The sequence below is a fragment of the Passer domesticus genome, chromosome 13 (genome assembly GCF_036417665.1).
Source record: "Passer domesticus isolate bPasDom1 chromosome 13, bPasDom1.hap1, whole genome shotgun sequence".
Classification (NCBI taxonomy): Eukaryota; Metazoa; Chordata; class Aves; order Passeriformes; family Passeridae; genus Passer; species Passer domesticus.
The window spans coordinates 15687749-15709934 of record NC_087486.1 but is presented as its reverse complement, the minus strand read 5'-3'; the positions used below and the strand labels follow the sequence as shown (position 1 = coordinate 15709934).

The following is a 22186-nucleotide window of genomic DNA, read 5'->3' as shown; positions in this document are numbered from 1 at the left end:
GTAGAGCCCCACGCAGAACGGGCCCTTGCCCCGCGGCTCCCACATCTCGTAGCGCAGCCACGCGTTGTAGCCCGAGTCGGCATCCACGGCGCGGATCTTGGCCACCACCTGCCCCGCCGGCGCCCCCCACGCCGCCCACGCCCACAGCGTGCCCGACGCCGAGCCCGCCCCCACGCCCGCCGCCACCGCCTCGGCCGCCGCCACGGCGCCCGCCTCCGGGGCCGAGCCCGCGGCCGGCAGCAGCGCCGGCGCGTTGTCGTTCTCGTCCAGCACGAAGAGCTGCACCGTGGCGTTGCCGCTCAGCGGCGGCTCCCCCGCGTCCACCGCGCGCACCTCGAACTGCAGCACCTGCAGCTCCTCGTAGTCCAAGGGCTGCAGCGCCCACAGGCGCCCGCTCTCCGCGTCCACCGACACGTAGCTCGAAGCCGGACGCCACCCGCCGCCCGACCACGACGACGACGACCCCGCGGCCCCGCCGCCGCCGCCGCTGCCCACGCCGCCCTCCCACAGCGAGTAGCTGACGCGCCCGTTGCCTGCCTCGTCCGGGTCCCGCGCCCACAGCCGCGCCAGCTCCGCGCCCGCCGCGTTGTTCTCCCGCGCCAGCACCGTGTACACGGCCTGCGCGAACGCGGGCGCGTTGTCGTTCACGTCCGACACCGGCACCCGCAGCCCGCGGCTGGCGCGCAGCGCCGGCGCCCCGCCGTCCTCCGCACGCACCTCCACCTCGTACTCCGACACCCGCTCCCGGTCCAGCGCCTCGCGCAGCACCAGCGAGTACGAGCCCGCGAACGTCGTCTCCAGACCGAACGGCGACGCCGGCCACACCCAGCACCGCACGCGCCCGTTCTCCCCCGAGTCCCGGTCCGACACGCTCAGCAGGGCCACCACCGTCCCCGCCGACGCGTCCTCCGCCACCGGCACCGACAGCGACGTCACCCACACCTCCGGCGCGTTGTCGTTCACGTCCAGCACCTCCAGCACCACTTTGCAGTGACCCGACAGCGGGGGCATACCCTTATCCATCCCTTTAATGTGTAGTTCGTATAAAGTAACGGTCTCGAAGTCAAGGGCGCTCGTCAGTCTGATCTCTCCACTGGTGGCATGGATGTTGAATAAATCTCCTCCTGAGGGGGGAACAGTAGTATCGATCTCATATATAATTTCACCATATATTCCCGTGTCGGAATCTCTGGCGTTCACCTGCGCTACAAGCGTCCCCTCCAATGCGTTTTCGGGCAAAACTACGTTATACACGGACTGGTTGAACTGGGGCGCATTGTCATTCACGTCTAGCACCGAGATCACCAGCTCCATGGTGCCCGTGAGAGACGGCCGGCCCCCGTCACTCGCCGTCAGCACCAACCGGTGCACGGGAATCGTCTCGCGGTCCAGAGATTTCGTGAGGACCAGAAACAGGGACTTAGTGCGAGAGTTACTGCTTTCTTCCTCTATTCTAAAAAAATCGTTGGGACTGAGTGCATAGGAGAGCTGCGCGTTCGCTCCGATATCCGCATCCAACGCGCCCTCCAGTGGGAAACGAGATCCAAAAGGAATATTCTCTGATAAACTGAGGTTTTTCCGGGCGGCGGGGAAGACGGGGGCATTGTCGTTGATGTCGGTGACCTCCAGCTGCACATGGAAGACGCGCAGCGGCCGCTCCAGCAGCACCTCCAGGCGCAGCGCGCACGGCGCGCTCTTGCCGCACAGCTCCTCCCGGTCGAGCCGCGAGCTCACCAGCAGCGCGCCGCTCGCCCCGCTCACCTCCACGCTCGCCCGCCGGCCCGGAGCCACCAGCCGCAGCCGCCGCGCCTCCGCCTCGCCCGCCTCCAGGCCCAGGTCCTGCGCCAGACGGCCCACCACCGTGCCGGCCTTGGCTTCCTCCGCCACCGAGTAGCGCACCTGCCCGCCCGCCAGCGCCCAGGACAGCGCCTGCAGCACCAGCACCCGCAGCACCGCCGCACACCACCGCTCGCCCATCCTCCCTGCCGCCGCCGCTCTCGCCGCTGTCGCCGCTGTGGCTGCCGGCCCCGGCCCGGGCCCCGCACGGCTCCCCGCCGCCGCCCGGACGCACCGGCTCTGCTGCCCGGCCCGCGCCGCCCCCCCGCGCTCACAGCCGGGCTCTCCGCCGCACCGGGGCGGAGCCGCCCGCACCGAGCCGTTCCTGAGCCTGCAGCGACACCGTGCGCTGCTGCGCCGCTGCACACGCCACAGCCACAGCGCCTCTGCCTCCGCCCTGTCATGGTAATATCTCTGCCGTGTTTTGCTCCTCTCTCTTTGTCTTTTCCTCTCTTTCTTATTTTTTTCTTTCTTTCCAACTTGCTTCATCATATTCCCTTTCTTCTTTTCTTCTTTATTTCACTTTTCCCATCTCTCCTTTTATCTTTGAGTTCTGTATTTTAAATGTTTTAGAGTCTGTTTTTTTTACACTTTTCTTCTATTATTTTACTGCTTTTTTTTCCTTCCATCTCTTTGTTCTTTCTTCTGTTTTGCTTCTTTCTGCTCTTCTTTCTCGACTTTTTTCTTGTTCCACCTGGCCAGTTTTTACTGCCCTTTTTCTTCTATTTCCATCCATCTTTTTTAACTGCTCTGAAAGTCCCGGTGACCTCCCAATGCGTGATCGCGGCAATGAATGTAGGAGCCATGAGCTCTAATTACATACCATCACTCTCTCCTTTGCACGAGACAGTAGCCAGTGGGGAGAACACAGGAGATGAACTTCACTCAGCGTTAGAAGAGAACGTCGTTTATCCTGGTAATCTTCTTGACAAACCCTCTCTTGATTTCTCCTCTTTGTCACCTTCCTTTCTTCTATTTCTTTTTTCTCTATCCCCCACTGCATCCCACTTTTTTTTGTGTACAGAGATTACGTTGCAATATGTTAACAAATTTATTTAATGTTTCGTATTTCCTTTTCTCATTTTCTCTCAATTGCTTTTTCATTTTTCATTGTTTTGTTTTATTTTCTCTTTTTCTTTTCTTTTTCTTGTTCTTCCCTCACTGTCTCTTTTTCCCTCTTTGCCTATTCTCTTTCTCTTTTCATACAGTATTTTCTACATGACTGCACCATTTTCACAGTGGACTGCAGACATACAGTTACACAAAACCTCTTATTCCTCATTACTCCTCATCGAGACTTGCTCAGGGCTCCTCAGTACCAAGGATACAGAGGCCCTCGACTGCAGAGAGCATGTAGAGAAAATGTCGGTGCATGCTTAGAATCTCCTCTGTCAATCCTTCTTTCTTTATTTCTCTCTTACTTCCTTGCTAGATTTTTTACTTGCAGAGATTCCTTTTCCTTCCTCTTCCTTTCTCTATTCCTTTACTTACCTTTATTTTCTTTATCTTCCTTTTCTTTTCATTGGAAAGGAAAGTACCCTACCTTGATTTCTCTTCTCTTCTGCCCCCATACTTTCCCCCCTATACCAAAATGTTTTCTAAACAAAAGGATTTCTAAATGTCTACATAATCCTCTTCACACATCAGAGACCTGTCCTTTGATGAGAGTGCTCATGGGAACCTTGCATGCCTCCTGATGAGGAACCACTGTCCTGATCTCCACCAGAAAAAGTCAGTAGATTGCCCCTACACCTCCTCTCCCCTTCCCTCCCCATCAGGAAGAAACCCCCACTCCTTAGACTCCAGTCCCCTCCTGGACCAGCAAATAACACAGCAAGGCAATGACATGACAAAGAACAGCTGCACTACACCAGAAAAAGCATACACCTCCCTTGGAATCAGAAGACCAATCCCCAGGTACTTTGACTTCAGTGCAAAGAGGCTCCAATAAGCACAAACAATCCATGAAATCCTCTCACTTCAGAACTCAAATGCCTCTCTGCCCAGCACACCATTCTGCCACGAACACTGAAAAAGCACAGTGCAACCACAGTTCCTAAGAATTCTTCATGTATTTCAATGAAGAGCTCTTCTTCCTGCCTCATTTTCCACCTGCTTGATGAATGACAAACTCTTGCCTCTCTTCTCAGGCAGATCAGCTCTGCCAGAAAAACACAGCAAGAACTTCCACACTCAGGGGCATTAGCCCGCAGTGAAGAGCTCTCACTTGATACCATGATCCACCCAGAAATACCTAGGAAACTAAATCCACGGCATTTGACCCGAGAACAAGCTCTCCACTCTCGACACATCTGTTTTGACAAATACATTAGAGGCCCTCCTCCATTTCTGCTTGCTGCCAACTGCTCAAACCGTGCTGGAAGAAGCAAGAAAGAAATGAGAGCAGATTGGGGGGCTATGTTGGTCCAATCTAGGTATTATAGAATATTTCAAGTTGGAAGGAAGCCACAAAGAGTGTCAAGTCCAACTCCCAATCTAGACACACTCGGTCAATCCAAGAAGATAGCACAACTAAATAGGCATAAATTTAGAGCTGTCTCTCAGACTCATCTTCTTCAGCAAGAAGTGACTTACCTGTAGCATCACTGCTTGCTTATTCAGAAGAGAAATATTTTCAGAGCAGGAAACTGGCTCTAACACCAACAGAGACTATTGGGAACGATGAATAGAAAATAGTTACATGCATTCCAGAAAAGCCTTGAAATCATTGGGCAAAGCACAGTGCTCCCATGTACACTTCTGTCATGAGGGAGAGGCACCACAAAGCTAAGGAAGGAAACTGTGTCAACACCAGCATCAGCTCAGGAGCATGGAAAAGTCGTCTTACATACTGACAGAAAATTACCCGCATGTTTGCAACCAGACAGGTGCCAAAGCTCAGTATCTCATATTATCTGGTATTACCAACACATTGCTGATATGAGAGACAGAAAAAAAAGACTGTGAGGCTTTGGTAAGAAGGGGGAAGACAGCCAAATAATCTAATTCCACTGTATTGAAATGCATGAAGGGAACAACAGGGCCTAAGGATTTGCAGAACTTTTGGTGACCTGGAGAAATCCCAGGTATTAGTAAATATCTGTGGAGCCTCTTCTTGACATTTTCTACTAGAATCCTCTGTCTCATACCCTGAGAAAAGGCAACTCCACCTGAGCACACATTCTCCAGTCCTTCACCAAAACACAGACTGTGTTCTACACATCATCTTCCCTAGGCAAGACCCTTCCCTGCTAAATGTCACCCTCACCACAACACGTGCCCAGGCCATTCCCGGTGCCACTTGCAGAATCTCTTTCACAATACTACAAAACCTGCTATAAGAATGTCCTTTGCATATCTTCACCTTCCCTTACAATTGGCACAAAGAACACATGGGGGGATATGAAGCCCCACAAATCTGTCCAGCAGATTCTTCTCCTCTGCACATACTTCATGGTTTATGCCTTTTCAGCAGTCTCTGGTGGAAACACCACAGAACACAAGAAGTGACTTCCTAAGAACTTTATGACATAAAGGCATGTCAGTTCTCACCCTGGTCCACATGGATTTTGCACTTTGAGAGAACGAGAGCAAATGCCAAAGCACAAGTAGACCTTATCATATCAGCTGGATGGGAGAGTTTGTACCATGGAGAACCACAACTGGGTTGCTGTGAAGGGTTCTCTGTGTACGTCAGACATAGAATGAGCCACCTGTGACCACGGGACACGTAACTTCTACCAAGGGCAAATTTTCAGGTCCAGAAGTATGGGAAGCTGAATGCACAAAAAGGAGATCCACATTATCATGTGCCTTTAATAATTAGCCTGAGGAGGACCAAGGAACCATCATGGAAAGATCTGTGGCTGGGGAAGTTACTATAGATGCTCACCACTATACAAGGACAGGAGGCTGAAGAGTTACCCTCCTAGAAAAGGTTGTCCGAAACAGGAATCAAAAAGTTCTTTGGGAATTAGTCAGAAGTTTGCATGCCACACCCTCTTTCCCGATGCTATGTCTGACTCAGGCAGGCAGCTGCACAGGGGACTGTCTCTGGTGGGAAATATTCATAACCTCAAAGGACATGATGGGCAGTAAACTACCATGGAACTAACTCAATACCCAGAAGGCCTTCAGCTCCATACCTTTAGGAATGGATCTTGGGAAGGAAACCTGTGCCCATCCTGCCTTGTCATTTTCTCTAGGCATCCTCCATTCCCTCCTCTGGGACGTGTTCTCAAGACAAGAACATCATCTTGCATTCTTGTCCTCTTATGGAATAGCCCATGGTCTTCCCAGGGATTTCCTGTTCCCACAGACTGGGAGGTCACACTTCATATTATGACATGGTCAGGGCCCACTCAGCACCACTGCCATGTTCACCTCAGCTCCTGTGGCTTCCCCAGTCTCAGGTGGAAACATCCCCCACTTTGGAGAGTGCTATTTATGGAGGGGTTGTCAGGACAGTTCTAAAGGCAATGGCCTTTGACAGCATGCTGTGAAAGACCAGCCCAAATGCTGAAAAATACATCAGTGCCAACAATGGTACCTACTGCACAGGAAAATTTGGTGTTTGGTATGAGTTGAATTTTTGAGGCTGTGGGGCTTTTTTTTTTTTTTTTTTTTTTTTTTTTTTTTTTTTGAAAAGAGGGTTTCCAGGGATTTTTTAAGGTTGTGGCTGCTGATGCAATTATTAACATAACATGTAAACGGATAGTGTATGGTCATGCCACCTCACAGGACAATCAAGCTGCAATACACTTCAGAAAGGCAAGGGAAAAAAAAAAAAAAAGAAAACACACTTCAGGTCATGCTCCTCTGCCTGCACACTTTCTACTGGTAACTAGACTAAAAACCTACTTGGAGAAAGAAAATTGTTTAAAAACGTCCCTGCTTTCACAATGACTCTGGTGAGCCAAAATAATGGGAGAAATTACACCATGCGCAGAGAGAGAACAATGAAGTCACAACGGTCCTCTTGCACCACCTCTTTTATGGAGGAGAGTCAAAGAGTACAGAGTTCTTCGTAAGAAACCACACCAAATCCCAGCATGATCAGCAGACAGCAACAGTAACAGCACAGTAAATAGTACCTAGAGCATTGTCTCATGACATGATCCATGGTCTTCCCAAAGGCTTTCAATTCCATCAGACAAATCTCACTTCTCGAGGTCAACCTTGATATCAGGAAATGGCCAGGACCCGCACAATGCCACGGCCACAATCACCTTTGCAACCTGTCACTGCCTCCTTTGCCTCTACGGGGCTCACTGCAGCAACTGCCAGCAATGAGAGCACCATTAAAAAACATACAGATGGTATCACATAGACCGTGCCCAGCACTCTACTCTTTCTAACAGTGACGTCAGAATAACTCCAAAGGGTAATGGCATTGATTTCATGTTGTGATAGAATAACTCAATCATTTGACAACCATCCCAATGTAAAGGATTATATTGCTTCTGTAGGAGAATTCATGTTTCAGGTTTTGTTATTAGGGATTTTGGTGCTTGTTTGGTTGGTTGAGCTCATTCTTTGTTGGTAACTTCCCAGGACTTTTGAAAGGATGTGGCTCCTGATACTTGTATGATATTCCAAGAATACCATAACAAGCCAGTGTTCATCATGCAAATTCTCTGGTGAGGAATGCAAACCTACAACCATTCCATCAGTGACAGAACAAAACCCACATACACCTGATATTATATATGCTGTGCTCAGCAGAATCCCTGTAGTTGGCCCTTTGTGTTTCCTAATGCTTCAGCTATTCTAGATGGAAATCCTAATCACCTGCTAATTCCTCTCCTGAAATGTTAGACATCTATTTGTAGATATGGTATCAGGATCTCTAATGACAATGAGCATTGATTTCATGATCTGATGGGAAAAAACAAATGCTGATAACCACAGCAGTGTAAGGGATAGTATCCATACAGGTATATTTGTGTGGTTTTTAAGAGAATGTTTCCAGATAATTCACGACTCAGGCAGTGTTGATACAAGTATTAAAAGAAAATCGGGCGAAGCAAGTGTCATCTCCAGCCACAAACAAAAGTACATAGAATGATTTTGAGGAGTGAGGGGGTTGTGGGGGGGGAAAAAAAACTTTACACCGACTCTGAATCTCCAAGCTCTGCATAAACAGTCCATAATGCTATCTAGGAAAAGAAAAAAAAAAAAAAAAAAAAAAAAAAACACAAAAAAAAAAAAAAACGAAAAAACACCCACACTGAGAAAAGAAAACAGGAAAAGTCCAAGAAGGCCTTCCCAGGTACTATAATCAATCTGCTGGGAGAATCAGTGGGGAAAAATTACACCATGGGGAGAGAAAACCTTGAGGCCTCAACTGGAGCCGTTCAGCATGACTTGCACCGGGGAGGAAGAGGGCCCAATTTTTCACAATCCTGATACCAGCACAGTGAGCAATCGCTAAAGGCAGTTAAGTGGCACGTAGTGCCTGGGGGATTGTCACCACTACAGCCGGTGTGTCTTAAGCTCCTTCAGCAAAACCGTGTTAAAATGCTACACACCAGCGAGCAACAGCGTTCTCTGCAGAGCTGATACCTCGGTGCCCCTATTACTACAAACAACAGAGATTTCTTTCTACGGGAGAGTAAATAAAAGAGAGAACAACTCGCACACGGAGCAAAAAACCTCAGCTACCGTCCATAAATTGCTGCGCTATTCCGGAAGACATTTCCCCACAGCGGTAAGAGCTGGGAGGCTCCGGCAAGGAGGCGAGGCAGATGCCAAGGTGCTGTTAAGATTTTTAAGATGTTAGCCAATATTACGAGACTCTCAGACCATGGGGGCGGAGCCAAGCAACAACTAGGAACTGTCCAGGACACGGACGAGACGTAGCAGAGGAGGGAGCGAAAGAGAAAAGGCGAGCAAAGCAGTGCCACTGACCGTGTCGAGGAGAGTGGAGGGTTCCGGCTGCGTGTCCTTGGGCGCGGGGCCGGGCGGCGGCGGAGGGGGGAAGTTGGGGCTGAAAACCATGAGGTCGCTCTTGGCGGCGCCGTCGGCCACGCACAGGCTCCGGCTGTGGCGCTGCGAGTACGACCAGCTGCCCACTTCGCTGGCGCACACGAGCGTGGTGGGCCCGGGCCCCGAGAGCACGGCCGCCCGCGGCGCCCAGCGCGACGCCCCGTACAGCACCACGGCCAGCAGGAACAGGCTGGACACGGCGCAGATGGCCACCACCAGCCACACGTTGGTGGCCGCGCTCGCCGCCCCGGGCCCCAGCTCCACGCCCACGGCCGAGCGCGACGGCGACGACGACGACGAGGAGGAGCCCGCGGCCAGCGCCGCCTCGGCCGCCTCGAGCAGCGACACGCTGAGCGTGGCCGTGGCCGAGCGCGCCGGCTCGCCGTGGTCGCGCACGACGATCAGCAGCCTCTGGCGAGGCCCGTCCGCCTCGTCCAGCGCCCGCGCCGTGCTCACTTCGCCGCTGTAGAGCCCCACGCGGAACGGGCCCTTGCCCCGCGGCTCCCACAGCTCGTAGCGCAGCCACGCGTTGTAGCCCGAGTCGGCGTCCACGGCGCGGATCTTGGCCACCACCTGCCCCGCCGGCGCCCCCCACGCCGCCCACGCCCACAGCGTGCCCGACGCCGAGCCCGCCCCCACGCCCGACGCCACCGCCACCGCCGCCGCCGCCACGGCGCCCGCCTCCGGGGCCGAGCCCGCGGCCGGCAGCAGCGCCGGCGCGTTGTCGTTCTCGTCCAGCACGAAGAGCTGCACCGTGGCGTTGCCGCTCAGCGGCGGCTCCCCCGCGTCCACCGCGCGCACCTCGAACTGCAGCACCTGCAGCTCCTCGTAGTCCAAGGGCTGCAGCGCCCACAGGCGCCCGCTCTCCGCGTCCACCGACACGTAGCTCGACGCCGGACGCCACCCGCCGCCCGACCACGACGACGATCCCGCGCCGCCCTCCCACAGCGAGTAGCTGACGCGCCCGTTGCTCGCCTCGTCCGGGTCCCGCGCCCAGAGCTGCGCCAGCTCCGCGCCCGCCGCGTTGTTCTCCCGCGCCAGCACCGTGTACACGGCCTGCGCGAAGGCGGGCGCGTTGTCGTTCACGTCCGACACCGGCACCCGCAGCCCGCGGCTGGCGCGCAGCGCCGGCGCCCCGCCGTCCTCCGCACGCACCTCCACCTCGTACTCCGACACCCGCTCCCGGTCCAGCGCCTCGCGCAGCACCAGCGAGTACGAGCCCGCGAACGTCGCCTCCAGACCGAACGGCGACGCCGGCCACACCCAGCACCGCACGCGCCCGTTCTCCCCCGAGTCCCGGTCCGACACGCTCAGCAGGGCCACCACCGTCCCCACCGACGCGTCCTCCGCCACCGGCACCGACAGCGACGTCACCCACACCTCCGGCGCGTTGTCGTTCACGTCCAGCACCTCCAGCACCACTTTGCAGTGACCCGACAGCGGAGGAATTCCTTGATCTCTCGCTTCCATACGAAAATTAAATACCTTAACTTCCTCGAAGTCTAGGGCGCCCGTAAGAAGAATTTCCCCAGTGTTCGGATTAATGGAAATCATATCTTTTCCACTCGGGGGAATGAAGTTCGTCACAGCATAGGTCAATTCACTGTTAATTCCCTCGTCTGCATCTGTAGCATACAATCTCGTCACCAACATTCCCACCGCAGCCGTCTCCGGCAGCTGCACTTTATACATCGACTGGTTGAACTGGGGCGTGTTGTCATTCGCATCCAGCACCAAGATCACCAGCTCCATTGTCCCCGTCAGAGACGGCCGGCCCCCATCACTCGCCGTCAGCACCAACCGGTGCACGGGAATCGTCTCGCGGTCCAGAGGTTTCGTTAAAACAAGTTCGGGATCCATATTTCCATCATTCGATTTTTGTAAATCCAGAGAGAAATGCTCACTGGGGCTGAGTGCATAGGAGAGCTGCGCATTCGCTCCGATATCCGCATCCGACGCGCCCTCCAGCGGGAAACGAGACCCTGGCAGAGAGGATTCCGCGATGCTGAGGTTTTTCCGGGCGGCGGGGAAGACGGGGGCATTGTCGTTGATGTCGGTGACCTCCAGCTGCACATGGAAGACGCGCAGCGGCCGCTCCAGCAGCACCTCCAGGCGCAGCGCGCACGGCGCGCTCTTGCCGCACAGCTCCTCCCGGTCGAGCCGCGAGCTCACCAGCAGCGCGCCGCTCGCCCCGCTCACCTCCACGCTCGCCCGCCGGCCCGGAGCCACCAGCCGCAGCCGCCGCGCCTCCGCCTCGCCCGCCTCCAGGCCCAGGTCCTGCGCCAGACGGCCCACCACCGTGCCGGCCTTGGCTTCCTCCGCCACCGAGTAGCGCACCTGCCCGCCCGCCAGCGCCCAGGACAGCGCCTGCAGCACCAGCACCCGCAGCGCCGCCGCACACCACCGCTCGCCCATCCTCCCTGCCGCCGCCGCTCTCGCCGCTGTCGCCGCTGTGGCTGCCGGCCCCGGCCCGGGCCCCGCACGGCTCCCCGCCGCCGCCCGGACGCACCGGCTCTGCTGCCCGGCCCGCGCCGCCCCCCCGCGCTCACAGCCGGGCTCTCCGCCGCACCGGGGCGGAGCCGCCCGCACCGAGCCGTTCCTGAGCCTGCAGCGACACCGTGCGCTGCTCCGCCGCCGCACACGCCACAGCCACAGCGCCTCTGCCTCCGCTGCTTTAAGAACATCCCCTCTGCCGTCTGTTCCTCTCTGCTCCGCTTATTTTTCTTGTTTCCTTTTCTTTATAGATTGCTATTTGCTTCATATGTTCATTTCTTTCCGTCATCTTCTCCTTCCTCTCTTCCTTCCGTCATTTCTCTGGTTTTCATCATTTTGCCTTTCCTTTCCTTTTCCTACTCTTTCCTGTTTAGTCTTCCCGTTCATTTCTATTGCTTCTTCTCGTTGTCATTTTGCTTTATGCCCTGCCCTAATCTTTATACCATTTTTCCTTCCTTTCCAATCTTCGTTCTGTTGCCTCCTGCGTCCCGCTGGAGACCATCACTGTTGCAGTTATCAGTGCCAGTTATGCGATATCAGCGCCAATTATGGTATATCAGCGCCCATTACGGTATGTCGGGTCCAATCATGGCATATCAGCGCCAGGATGAGGTTTTCCAGCCAGGGAAAGGCTGTTCCGGACCAGCTCTTCTCAGTGTGGAAACATAAGGTCGGTGCCTGTGGATCAGGTCCTTTATCTTTCTTCCTTTTGTTTACATTCTCTTCTTTCTTTGATAGAACCTTGCTCCCTTCCTGTCTTACTTTTTTCTTGTAGAGTCGACCCTTGATGTATCCTTTTCTCCTTTATTTTCTTCTGCTATTGTTTCCTTTTTTTTTCCTCTCTTTCCCTTCTATTTCCTGGTTTCCTTTCCCCATGGCTTCTTCATGCTCTTAACTATCATATTTTTACATCCTCCTTCTCATTTTGCTTCCTTATCTCTTCTGTGCTTCTATTTCCTTTGCTAGTATTCCTTCCAAATGTTTATATATTACTCACAGTAAACATGTCCTTTGGATAAAGTTCTCATTCCTCTCCTTGCAATGTTCCTTCCATTGCTTCTTTTGATTCCACTTCTTCTTTGTCCTTTTATTTTCTCGTTTTATCCTTTTTTTAATTTACTTTTACTTTTTCTCCTCGTTGTGAAGACTTTCCCTCCCCTGGTCTGTTGCTGCCTTCCTTGTATCTTCTGTTGTTTTTTTTTCCCCTTAAGGAAATATTTTTAAAATACCTACACCATCACATCATGAAGCACCGACATGTCCTTTAGCAAAAGGCCATTCCCCTTCCACCTCTCATTCCTCATGATGGGGAATAGCCTTCTTGCTTTCCTCCAGCACCATGCACCTGCAGCTTCCTCTCCCTTCAGGATCCAATCCACATTTGGAGCCTTCAATCATCACAAGGACCCAAGAAATAAATCCACAAAGCAATCATATAGTAAAGAACAGCTTTGTTACATCAGAGAAGATTCCACCCATGCAGACATCTAATACGAAAAAGGCTCCAGAGTCTAAGTGACTCAAGGGAGTCTCTCTTTACAAAATCAAACCCATCTGAGCCCAGCATGACAATACTCCAAGAACACTGCAAAACAAGTATGATGACATCACATTCCTCCTTTACCTGGATGGAGAACAATTCTGCCTCACTCATATTTCACCTGCAGTGCTATTACAAAATTCAACACAGCATTGTCACTGAAAGCATCCTCTGCATGCCCAGCACATCTACTCCTAGAAAAGCATTAAGGTCACTTCTCCATCTGCCTTTGCTTCCCTCTCCTAACCCTGAGACAGGAAGCTGCAGAATCAAATGAGAGCACATAATATGCTCCAAACCTAGAGGAATTTCCATTCAGGGAATATTTAGTCGATCCTATGTGAAGATACCACAGCTGAACAGGTGATGCCTTGAAAGTCTCCCAGGCAATGAGAAGCTAGGCAATGATAAAGGAATAAAGTAGGAATTTATTAAAAAGGCCATCACAGGATACACCTTGGGCAGTACAAGAGCCCGACCATGGCTACAGCCAAGAAAGACAACGGGTCATGAGTTTCCACACTTGGAAATGGTCTTTTGGTCCGTTTCCATGTTGGGGTTCATTGTCCAATTACAGCTCCAGGTTATGCAGTCCCATCCTCCCAGTTTGCTCTCCTCAATTCCCTGTTGTTTGCACTTTTTGGGCCTGAAGCTGCAATGGTGTCCTTGCTTCTCTAGGCTGGAAAAGGATTGTTTTGTGTGACTGGGCTGCGAGGAGAACTTGCTAACACTTCATATGAAGTTCAGAGTTATATACTAATGCAGGACAGAATCTGCAAAACATGCAAGCTAAAACTTAAGGCATCACAGGAACCAAAGGACACCTGTCTCTCACACACAGCCTCTTCTGGTCGAAGTAACTCACCTCTAGCATCACTGGTTGACTCTTCAGAAAAAGAAACTCCAGGACTAGGAATACTTGTTTTAAGGGACAGTGTCCCTTAATGCCAGCCAGAAGACCAAGACCAGAGAGAGATGACTGATGCCATATGCCAAGAAAGGCTGGCAGAATGACACTAAATTCAAAAAGTCTTCTGTTTTATGAGGAAAATTCCACATCCAACACAAGTGATTAAAGGCATGGATGGCAAATCGCTTCATAAGCTGTAATATCACAGGGAACAAGAGAAAGCAAGAGTACAGAGAACTGCTGGAGGTCCTGAGAGGATCTCAGAAGAGCAGCATTAAGTGGTGGGCATTATCACCAGGCATGGGAAATGAGATCTCCACAGCTAACCAGGCACTCTCCAGTTCCACCACTATGATGCAGGCCGTGTTCTACTCAGCATCTGCATTTCCCTGGGGCAACACTCTTTCCCACTCAAATTCACCCTCCCCATCACACAGGCACAGGCCTTATTTAGTTCCACACACACAATCTCTGCCAAAATATCAAACATCGCTCGACCCCAGCAACATGCCCTGTCTCTAAACCCCACTTCAGGCCCCTGTACTTCCTCATCTCCATTCACAATCATCACAAACGATGTACAGAATGTCTAAGAGATCTTCCCAGCTACATGATCTTCACCATTAATGCTTTGCTCTTTTTCAGTTACTCAGGTTGGAAATGCCACAGAGCTGCATGTTAGAGTTCATAGAAGTTCTGTGATTAGAGCTGTGACAGCTCTGATACCAGTCCACACAGATTTATTTCTTCAAGAGAACACAGCAAGTGCCAAAGCACAAGAGCACTCACAGAGTGTCAACCATGAGGGACAACTTGCACACCATGAACTGGGCAAATCAGGCAGGTTTTGGGATGTTCTGGCAGATACCAGAACAATCCACATGTGACATCAGGACACCCCATCTCTACTGAGGCCACTTCTGCAGTGCACAAGTAAAGGAAGTTGAGCACATATAGATTACTCCCACGTGTAATAAAATAAATCCTTGTAAATCCCACCTGAGGAGAATCAAGGAAAGATCATGGTAAAATCGACAGCTGTAAAGATTACTGTAAAAGCCCACTACTACACAAGGACAGCAAGTTGAAGCATTCTCCCCCCCCCCCCCCCCCCCACCTTGAAATATTGAACCTGAACATGTTATTCCTTCAGACAACATTCAGCACTCTCCATCTCACCAGCTCTTACTATCGCTGGCCGGGGTCTCTGTACAAATCACAAACTGGACAGGACTGCTGGGGAACGCATCTCGAGCTCTTGTATTTTCCAGCATCAGTCTCATTCCTTGGCTATGACAATGGCAAGATGCCAGCAGCTCACATCCCAGGCAGCAGACAAAGAACTTAATCTTACAACTTACATTATAAGTTTTTTGACCAATCACAGAAAGCAAAAGCATATTGACAGTAGTTCTGTCCAACCACCATAAGCACATAAATGTCTGGTTAAAACAATGCTTGCTTATCTCAAATACAATACCTGCTTGTAAGCCTTAACACACATTGCACAGAGCTCCATTACTAAGCTTAGAACTTCCTAATATCTCGCTAGCTATACTTTCTGTAGCTTAGAGAGTTACTCTAGACAAGCATTAATACACAGACCATTGTCCTATTTGTCCTTACTTTTCTACTTCTTATACCACTTTCCTGCTGACAAAATTAATCACCACTGCTTAGCTCTAATCACAGTCCTGTTGTCGCTGAGGCCTGCCTTTTGGAGCTCACTCTGATTCTAAGGATTCCCACACTTTCCAACACGTGGCCTACACCAGGCAGGCAGCAGCAGCAGCACAGACAGTCCCTGGTGGCGAGAATCCAAACTGCAAGGGACACCGTGGGCACTTCAGTTTCACACTCTCATCTCATTATCAGCAGGCCTCCCACTCCAGACCCTTAGGAAGTAGCAAAGCATCCTCCACAAGAGCACTCTGCTCCCATCTTGTCTCACCCTTTCCTGTACAAATCCTTCACTCCCCCACCCCGAGACGTGTTCTGAAGACATATATATAACCTCAGGATATTTTCTTGTGACACAATCCATGGTGTCCCCAAGGATTTTCACTTTCCCCACACAAGTCTTTCTGCTGCTCATGGTCACCCTTCCCACCAGACAAGGGCCAGGCCCTACTCTATACAACAGATCACAGTTTCCTTTACTACCACAAGGTTCAGCTTGACCGTTGCTTATCCTACCCAGCAATGACACACCATAAAAATCCATGATGGTATCATCAACACAATGCATAAGAGATGCTCTGCTGCTGAAACCTCATGTTTTCTAATGCTTATTTATGGGAATACTTTTTTCAAAGTTGATGTTGGAACCTCTAAACACCAATAGCATTGATTTTGTGCTTCAAGGAAAAAAATTGTGGCAAGATATGATACCGCCTGTGTTGGAGGATGTTACACAAGAATTGATGGGGAAAGTTGATTCTTGGATTTGGTGGCTATTTGTTTGTTCATTACAGAAGAGGAAATTTCCATCTTTAAAAACCTTTATGTCTTGATCATTGTTGTAACAATTTTAGCATGTTTTGAGTGAACATTTAAAAAGGACAATGTACTTCACACTATATCTCTGGTCAGTAATGCAAATCCTCAGGAACATGGGCAGTAGGAACACAACAAATAAATTTCCCATATAGAAAACATACGTTGAGACACAGTTCTCCCTGAATGCTTTATACTACTAACCAGAACACAATACTTGCAAAAAGATCATAGGAGGATCATGGGAAATATCTGCCACACCTACCCAACTTTCTAAATTAGTCACGCAGTAGAATGATAATAGAGAACTTTTGTCCTTGAATATCCACTTTTCACCTTGCATCAAATCTTCACATGACCATAATTAAAGAGAGGAGGACAGTTTTCAACAAAAAGACAAATGAATATCAGCAAGGATATCAGTCAGCAAAGGCAATGAGGTCGCACACAGCGCCTGCGAGACTGTCATGAACACAGCCGGGCTGTCTTGAACTCCTTCATCCAACTCGGATGGAAATGCCACACATGAAAAACAGAACCCCTGGCTATCTGCAAATCTCGCATCTCCGGGCACCTCTTGCCACACAGAATAGTAATTTTATTCAAAGGTAGAACAACTCACGCTTAGAGGATGAAACCTCACCTGCCTACAGTAACTGCTCGAGGATGCTGCCTTATCTCTATTCTGGAACCACCCCAGAAAGAGCTGGGGCTTCCACCAAGGTCGCCCTGACAGATGCAAACGTGCCATTGTCATTCTCAAGGACCCGCTAAGTACCCAAGATCCCTAAGACGTGGGAACAGAGCCCCGCTTCAAAGAGCAGCTTCTGAAGAGGGCGGAGGAAAGGAACAGAGAAGGGAATGAAGGAAGGAGCACTGACCGTGTCGAGGAGAGCGGAGGGCTCCGGCTGCGTGTCCTTGGGCGCGGGGCCGGGCGGCGGCGGCGGAGGGGGGAAGTTGGGGCTGAAAACCATGAGGTCGCTCTTGGCGGCGCCGTCGGCCACGCACAGGCTCCGGCTGTGGCGCTGCGAGTACGACCAGCTGCCCACTTCGCTGGCGCACACGAGCGTGGTGGGCCCAGGCCCCGAGAGCACGGCCGCCCGCGGCGCCCAGCGCGACGCCCCGTACAGCACCACGGCCAGCAGGAACAGGCTGGACACGGCGCAGATGGCCACCACTAGCCACACGTTGGTGGCCGCGCTCGCCGCCCCGGGCCCCAGCTCCACGCCCACGGCCGAGCGCGACGGCGACGACGACGAGGAGGAGGAGGATCCCGCGGCCAGCGCCGCCTCGGCCGCCTCGAGCAGGGACACGCTGAGCGTGGCCGTGGCCGAGCGCGCCGGCTCGCCGTGGTCGCGCACGACGATCAGCAGCCTCTGGCGAGGCCCGTCCGCCTCGTCCAGCGCCCGCGCCGTGCTCACCTCGCCGCTGTAGAGCCCCACGCGGAACGGGCCCTTGCCCCGCGGCTCCCACAGCTCGTAGCGCAGCCACGCGTTGTAGCCCGAGTCGGCGTCCACGGCGCGGATCTTGGCCACCACCTGCCCCGCCGGCGCCCCCCACGCCGCCCACGCCCACAGCGTGCCCGACGCCGAGCCCGCCCCCACGTCCGCCGCCGCCGCCACCGCCTCGGCCGCCACGGCGCCCGCCTCCGGGGCCGAGCCCGCGGCCGGCAGCAGCGCCGGCGCGTTGTCGTTCTCGTCCAGCACGAAGAGCTGCACCGTGGCGTTGCCGCTCAGCGGCGGCTCCCCCGCGTCCACCGCGCGCACCTCGAACTGCAGCACCTGCACCGCCTCGTAGTCCAGGGGCTGCAGCGCCCACAGGCGCCCGCTCTCCGCGTCCACCGACACGTAGCTCGACGCCGGACGCCACCCGCCGCCCGACCACCACGACGACGATCCCGCGGCCCCGCCGCCGCCGCCGCCCTCCCACAGCGAGTAGCTGACGCGCCCGTTGCCTGCCTCGTCCGGGTCCCGCGCCCACAGCCGCGCCAGCTCCGCGCCCGCCGCGTTGTTCTCCCGCGCCAGCACCGTGTACACGGCCTGCGTGAACGCGGGCGCGTTGTCGTTCACGTCCGACACCGGCACCCGCAGCCCGCGGCTGGCGCGCAGCGCCGGCGCCCCGCCGTCCTCCGCACGCACCTCCACCTCGTACTCCGACACCCGCTCCCGGTCCAGCGCCTCGCGCAGCACCAGCGAGTACGAGCCCGCGAACGTCGCCTCCAGACCGAACGGCGACGCCGGCCACACCCAGCACCGCACGCGCCCGTTCTCCCCCGAGTCCCGGTCCGACACGCTCAGCAGGGCCACCACCGTCCCCACCGACGCGTCCTCCGCCACCGGCACCGACAGCGACGTCACCCACACCTCCGGCGCATTGTCGTTCACGTCCAGCACCTTCAGTTCCACGCTGCAGTGACCCGACAGCGGGGGTGTCCCTTTATCTCTCGCTTCGATCTCCAGATCATACGACTGAAAGTCCTCGAAATCCAGCTCCCCAGCAGTCCGTATTTCCCCGGACTTTTCGTCAATTTTGAAAAGGTCCTGAATTTTGGTAGAAATCGCGTCGCTAAAAGAATAATATATTTGTTGATTAATTCCCTCATCTTTGTCTGTCGCTGTTACCTGAAAAAACACAGTTCCCGGGGCCGTATTTTCCGGTAGTTGCACTTTATACACCGACTGATTGAATTGCGGGGTGTTGTCGTTCGTGTCTAGCACCGAGATCAGCAGCTCCACGGTGCCCGTCAGAGACGGCCGGCCCCCGTCACTCGCCGTCAGCACCAACCGGTGCACGGGAATCGTCTCGCGGTCCAGAGATTTCGTTAATACGAGCAGGACGGAGATTTTATTCTCGTCTTTGGATTTCACTTCCAAGCCGAAGTGCTCACTGGGGCTGAGTGCATAGGTAAGCTGCGCGTTCGCTCCGACATCCGCATCCGACGCGCCCTCCAGCGGGAAACGGATCCCAGGAGGAGAGTTCTCGGATAAACTGAGGTTTTTCCGGGCGGCGGGGAAGACGGGGGCATTGTCGTTGATGTCGGTGACCTCCAGCTGCACATGGAAGACGCGCAGCGGCCGCTCCAGCAGCACCTCCAGGCGCAGCGCGCACGGCGCGCTCTTGCCGCACAGCTCCTCCCGGTCGAGCCGCGAGCTCACCAGCAGCGCGCCGCTCGCCCCGCTCACCTCCACGCTCGCCCGCCAGCCCGGAGCCACCAGCCGCAGCCGCCGCGCCTCCGCCTCGCCCGCCTCCAGACCCAGGTCCTGCGCCAGACGGCCCACCACCGTGCCGGCCTTGGCTTCCTCCGCCACCGAGTAGCGCACCTGCCCGCCCGCCAGCGCCCAGGACAGCGCCTGCAGCACCAGCACCCGCAGCACCGCCGCACACCACCGCTCGCCCATCCTCCCTGCCGCCGCCGCTCTCGCCGCTGTCGCCGCTGTGGCTGCCGGCCCCGGCCCGGGCCCCACACAGCTCCCCGCCGCCGCCCGGACGCACCGGCTCTGCTTCCCGGCCCGCGCCGCCCCCCCGCGCTCACAGCCGGGCTCTCCGCCGCACCGGGGCGGAGCCGCCCGCACCGAGCCGTTCCTGAGCCTGCAGCGACACCGTGCGCTGCTCCGCCGCCGCACACCCATGGCAATAGCAGCCGTGCCGCTGCCTCGGATGGTCATCTCCTCTGCCGTGTTTTGATCCACTTCTCCTGTTTTCTTCTTTGGTTTTTGTGGGTTTTTTGGGGGTTTTCTCTTTGTTTGTTTGAGGGGGTTTTTTTTGCTTATGTGGTTGGTTTTTTTGGTTATTTTTTTTGGGGAGGGGTTTTGTTTGGTTTTTTTTGGGTGGGTTTATTCTGTTTTTGGTTTTGCTTTTTGGGGGTTTTTTCTTTGTTTTTTGGGTTTTGTTTTTTTCATGTCTTGGTGTTTGCTTGCAGATATACGTTTTCTTCCTCCATCTCCTTATTTTTTCATTTTGCTTTCTTGTTTGTATTCTCTGTCACCATCTCTCTGTCTTTCCCTTTCCTTTTTTTTCCTCTTCTCTTTACAGTATCATTCATCCTTGTCTTTCGTTATTCTTCTTTTTTGTATTCCGTTTTCTTTTCACTTTTTCCCCCCCTTTCTTCCTTCCCTATATTTTATTCCAGTTCTGCTCTCTTTCCATCATCCTCTTCTCTTCACTCTGCTGCCAGTTCTCAATTCTCAGGCGCCGCGGTGCCAACCATCCTGCCGAATACTGGCCATCAGCGCCGGAGGTGCTCTAACCAAGGGAGAGGCTGTTAAGGAACAGCTCTGTTCTGTGTCCATAGGTACAGTCCGTGCATGCTTCTTAGCTCCTTTTATTTTTCTTTCTTTGTATTCTTCAGTCCCTTCCTCATTACATCCTTCTGTCATTAATTTCTATCACGTTTCTACCATTTTTCTTTCCCTTACTCTATTTCCTTCTTTCTGTCCTCCTTTCCTGCCCTCCTCTCTTCCTGAGTCAAATGATACTGTCAGTGACACGCTTGTGATCTCTCTTGTAGTTTCTCACTCTCTTACTCTTCCTTCTTTCTATTGTTTTTAGTTGTTCTTCGCTTCTTTTCCTTGCCTGCATTGCTTCTTCCTTCTCTTTCTTCTCAACTTCCTTCTCCTGCCCCTTCTCTTCTTTCATCTTTGCCTTTCCTTTGTTTCCTTACACTACATGTTTTCTATGCGATTGTATCACTTCCACCATGAAAGCACGGTATGAAAGCAAGCGCTCATTCCTCTTCCCTGCCATCTTCCATCTGTCAGAAGAGGAATAACTGTCCTGATTTCCAGGCTATTCAAAACAGACAGAGGGCTGCTTCACCCCTCCTTCAGCAAAAAGAACATATTCTTAGCCTTTATCCTCTCAAGGAAGAAAATTCACCACACTCTGATACACAAGCCCAAGACCCAGGTACTTCAATGCCTGTGCAAAAAGGTCACAAAGATCCAAATCAACCCAGAACACTCTTCCAATCGGGAGCTTGCAGCCATCGGAGCACAGTACACCAATCTGCCATAAAGGCTGAGAAAGACGGGGAACACCACAGCTCCTGAGAGCTCTATGTGTCTCAACTCAACGAAGATCTACTTTTCTGACCTCATTTATCACATGCATGGTGATAGCCAAGCTCTTTGCTCTTTCTTGTGGGCTGACATGCTCTGGCAGAAAAACTCAGCACCTTATCCAGGAGCATTAGTCCCAATGGAATCTCTCTCAACTTGCAGCACACTCTACCCAGCCAAAGCTGCAAAGGTAACACCGTGGCATTTTCCCCAAGAATATTCCCTCAGCTCCCAATACATCCACTCTGAAAAACACATGAGGGTCCTCCCTCCATCCCTACTTGCTGTCACTAATTCACACTGTGCCTGCAAGCAGATGGAACAAAATCAGCACTGGTGCTTTGCTGGTCCAGTCATAGGATATCTCAAATAGGAAGGGACCCGTAAGGATCAATAAACCCAACTCCCAATCCAGGCAGCATTTGGTCAATCCAATATGAAGGTTCTGAGATCAACAGCAACAAAAGTACAGCTGTCTCACTCGCTCATCTTTTTTAGCTAGAAGGGACTTACCTACGGCATCACTGGTTGCTTCTTCAGGATGGAAAAGTTTGCGGGAAAGGGGGAAAGAGGAATTATGTTTTTTTTCCCCCACTGTTATCAGAGATTTCTGGAGAAGATGGATTGGGAAAAATAACACGCGTTCTTCAAGAGCCTTGAAATCACTGGACAGAGCAGAGGGGAAGCAGGAGGAACACTGGAAAGCTAAGGATCTTGTCTCAGAATACTGGAAAAGCAACCCCTACACTAATTGCAAATTGCCAGAAAATCTGCCACCGGAGGGCTGCCAGAATTCACCAGTCTGCATTTCACCATGTACTACCAAGACATTGCCAATGGAAGAGAAGCAAAAAAGAGAAACAGGCG

The 22186-nt window shown here is 53.0% G+C and overlaps 2 protein-coding genes across 4 annotated transcripts in view; both read right to left on the bottom strand.

The window, feature by feature from the left end:
- Positions 1 to 22186, bottom strand: part of LOC135279919 (protocadherin alpha-C2-like) — a 179108-nt gene that overhangs the window by 144588 nt on the left and 12334 nt on the right. Inside the window, exon 1 of one of the 3 annotated variants that reach the window (XM_064387497.1) lies at positions 8806 to 11543. The exons of 1 other annotated variant lie outside the window; for it this stretch is intronic. In XM_064387497.1, the coding sequence (XP_064243567.1) occupies positions 8806 to 11238 (2433 nt within the window). In that variant the 5' untranslated portion in view covers positions 11239 to 11543. Of the gene's footprint in view, positions 1 to 8745; positions 11544 to 22186 lie in introns of those variants that run through there. One more of the 3 variants, XM_064387498.1, reaches the window with a different exon arrangement.
- LOC135280109 (protocadherin alpha-2-like) lies at positions 16940 to 21806 on the bottom strand. Its single transcript, XM_064387860.1, has one exon. It carries the CDS (start codon positions 19925 to 19927, stop codon positions 17033 to 17035), a length of 2895 nt encoding a protein of 964 aa, XP_064243930.1. The 5' UTR covers positions 19928 to 21806; the 3' UTR covers positions 16940 to 17032.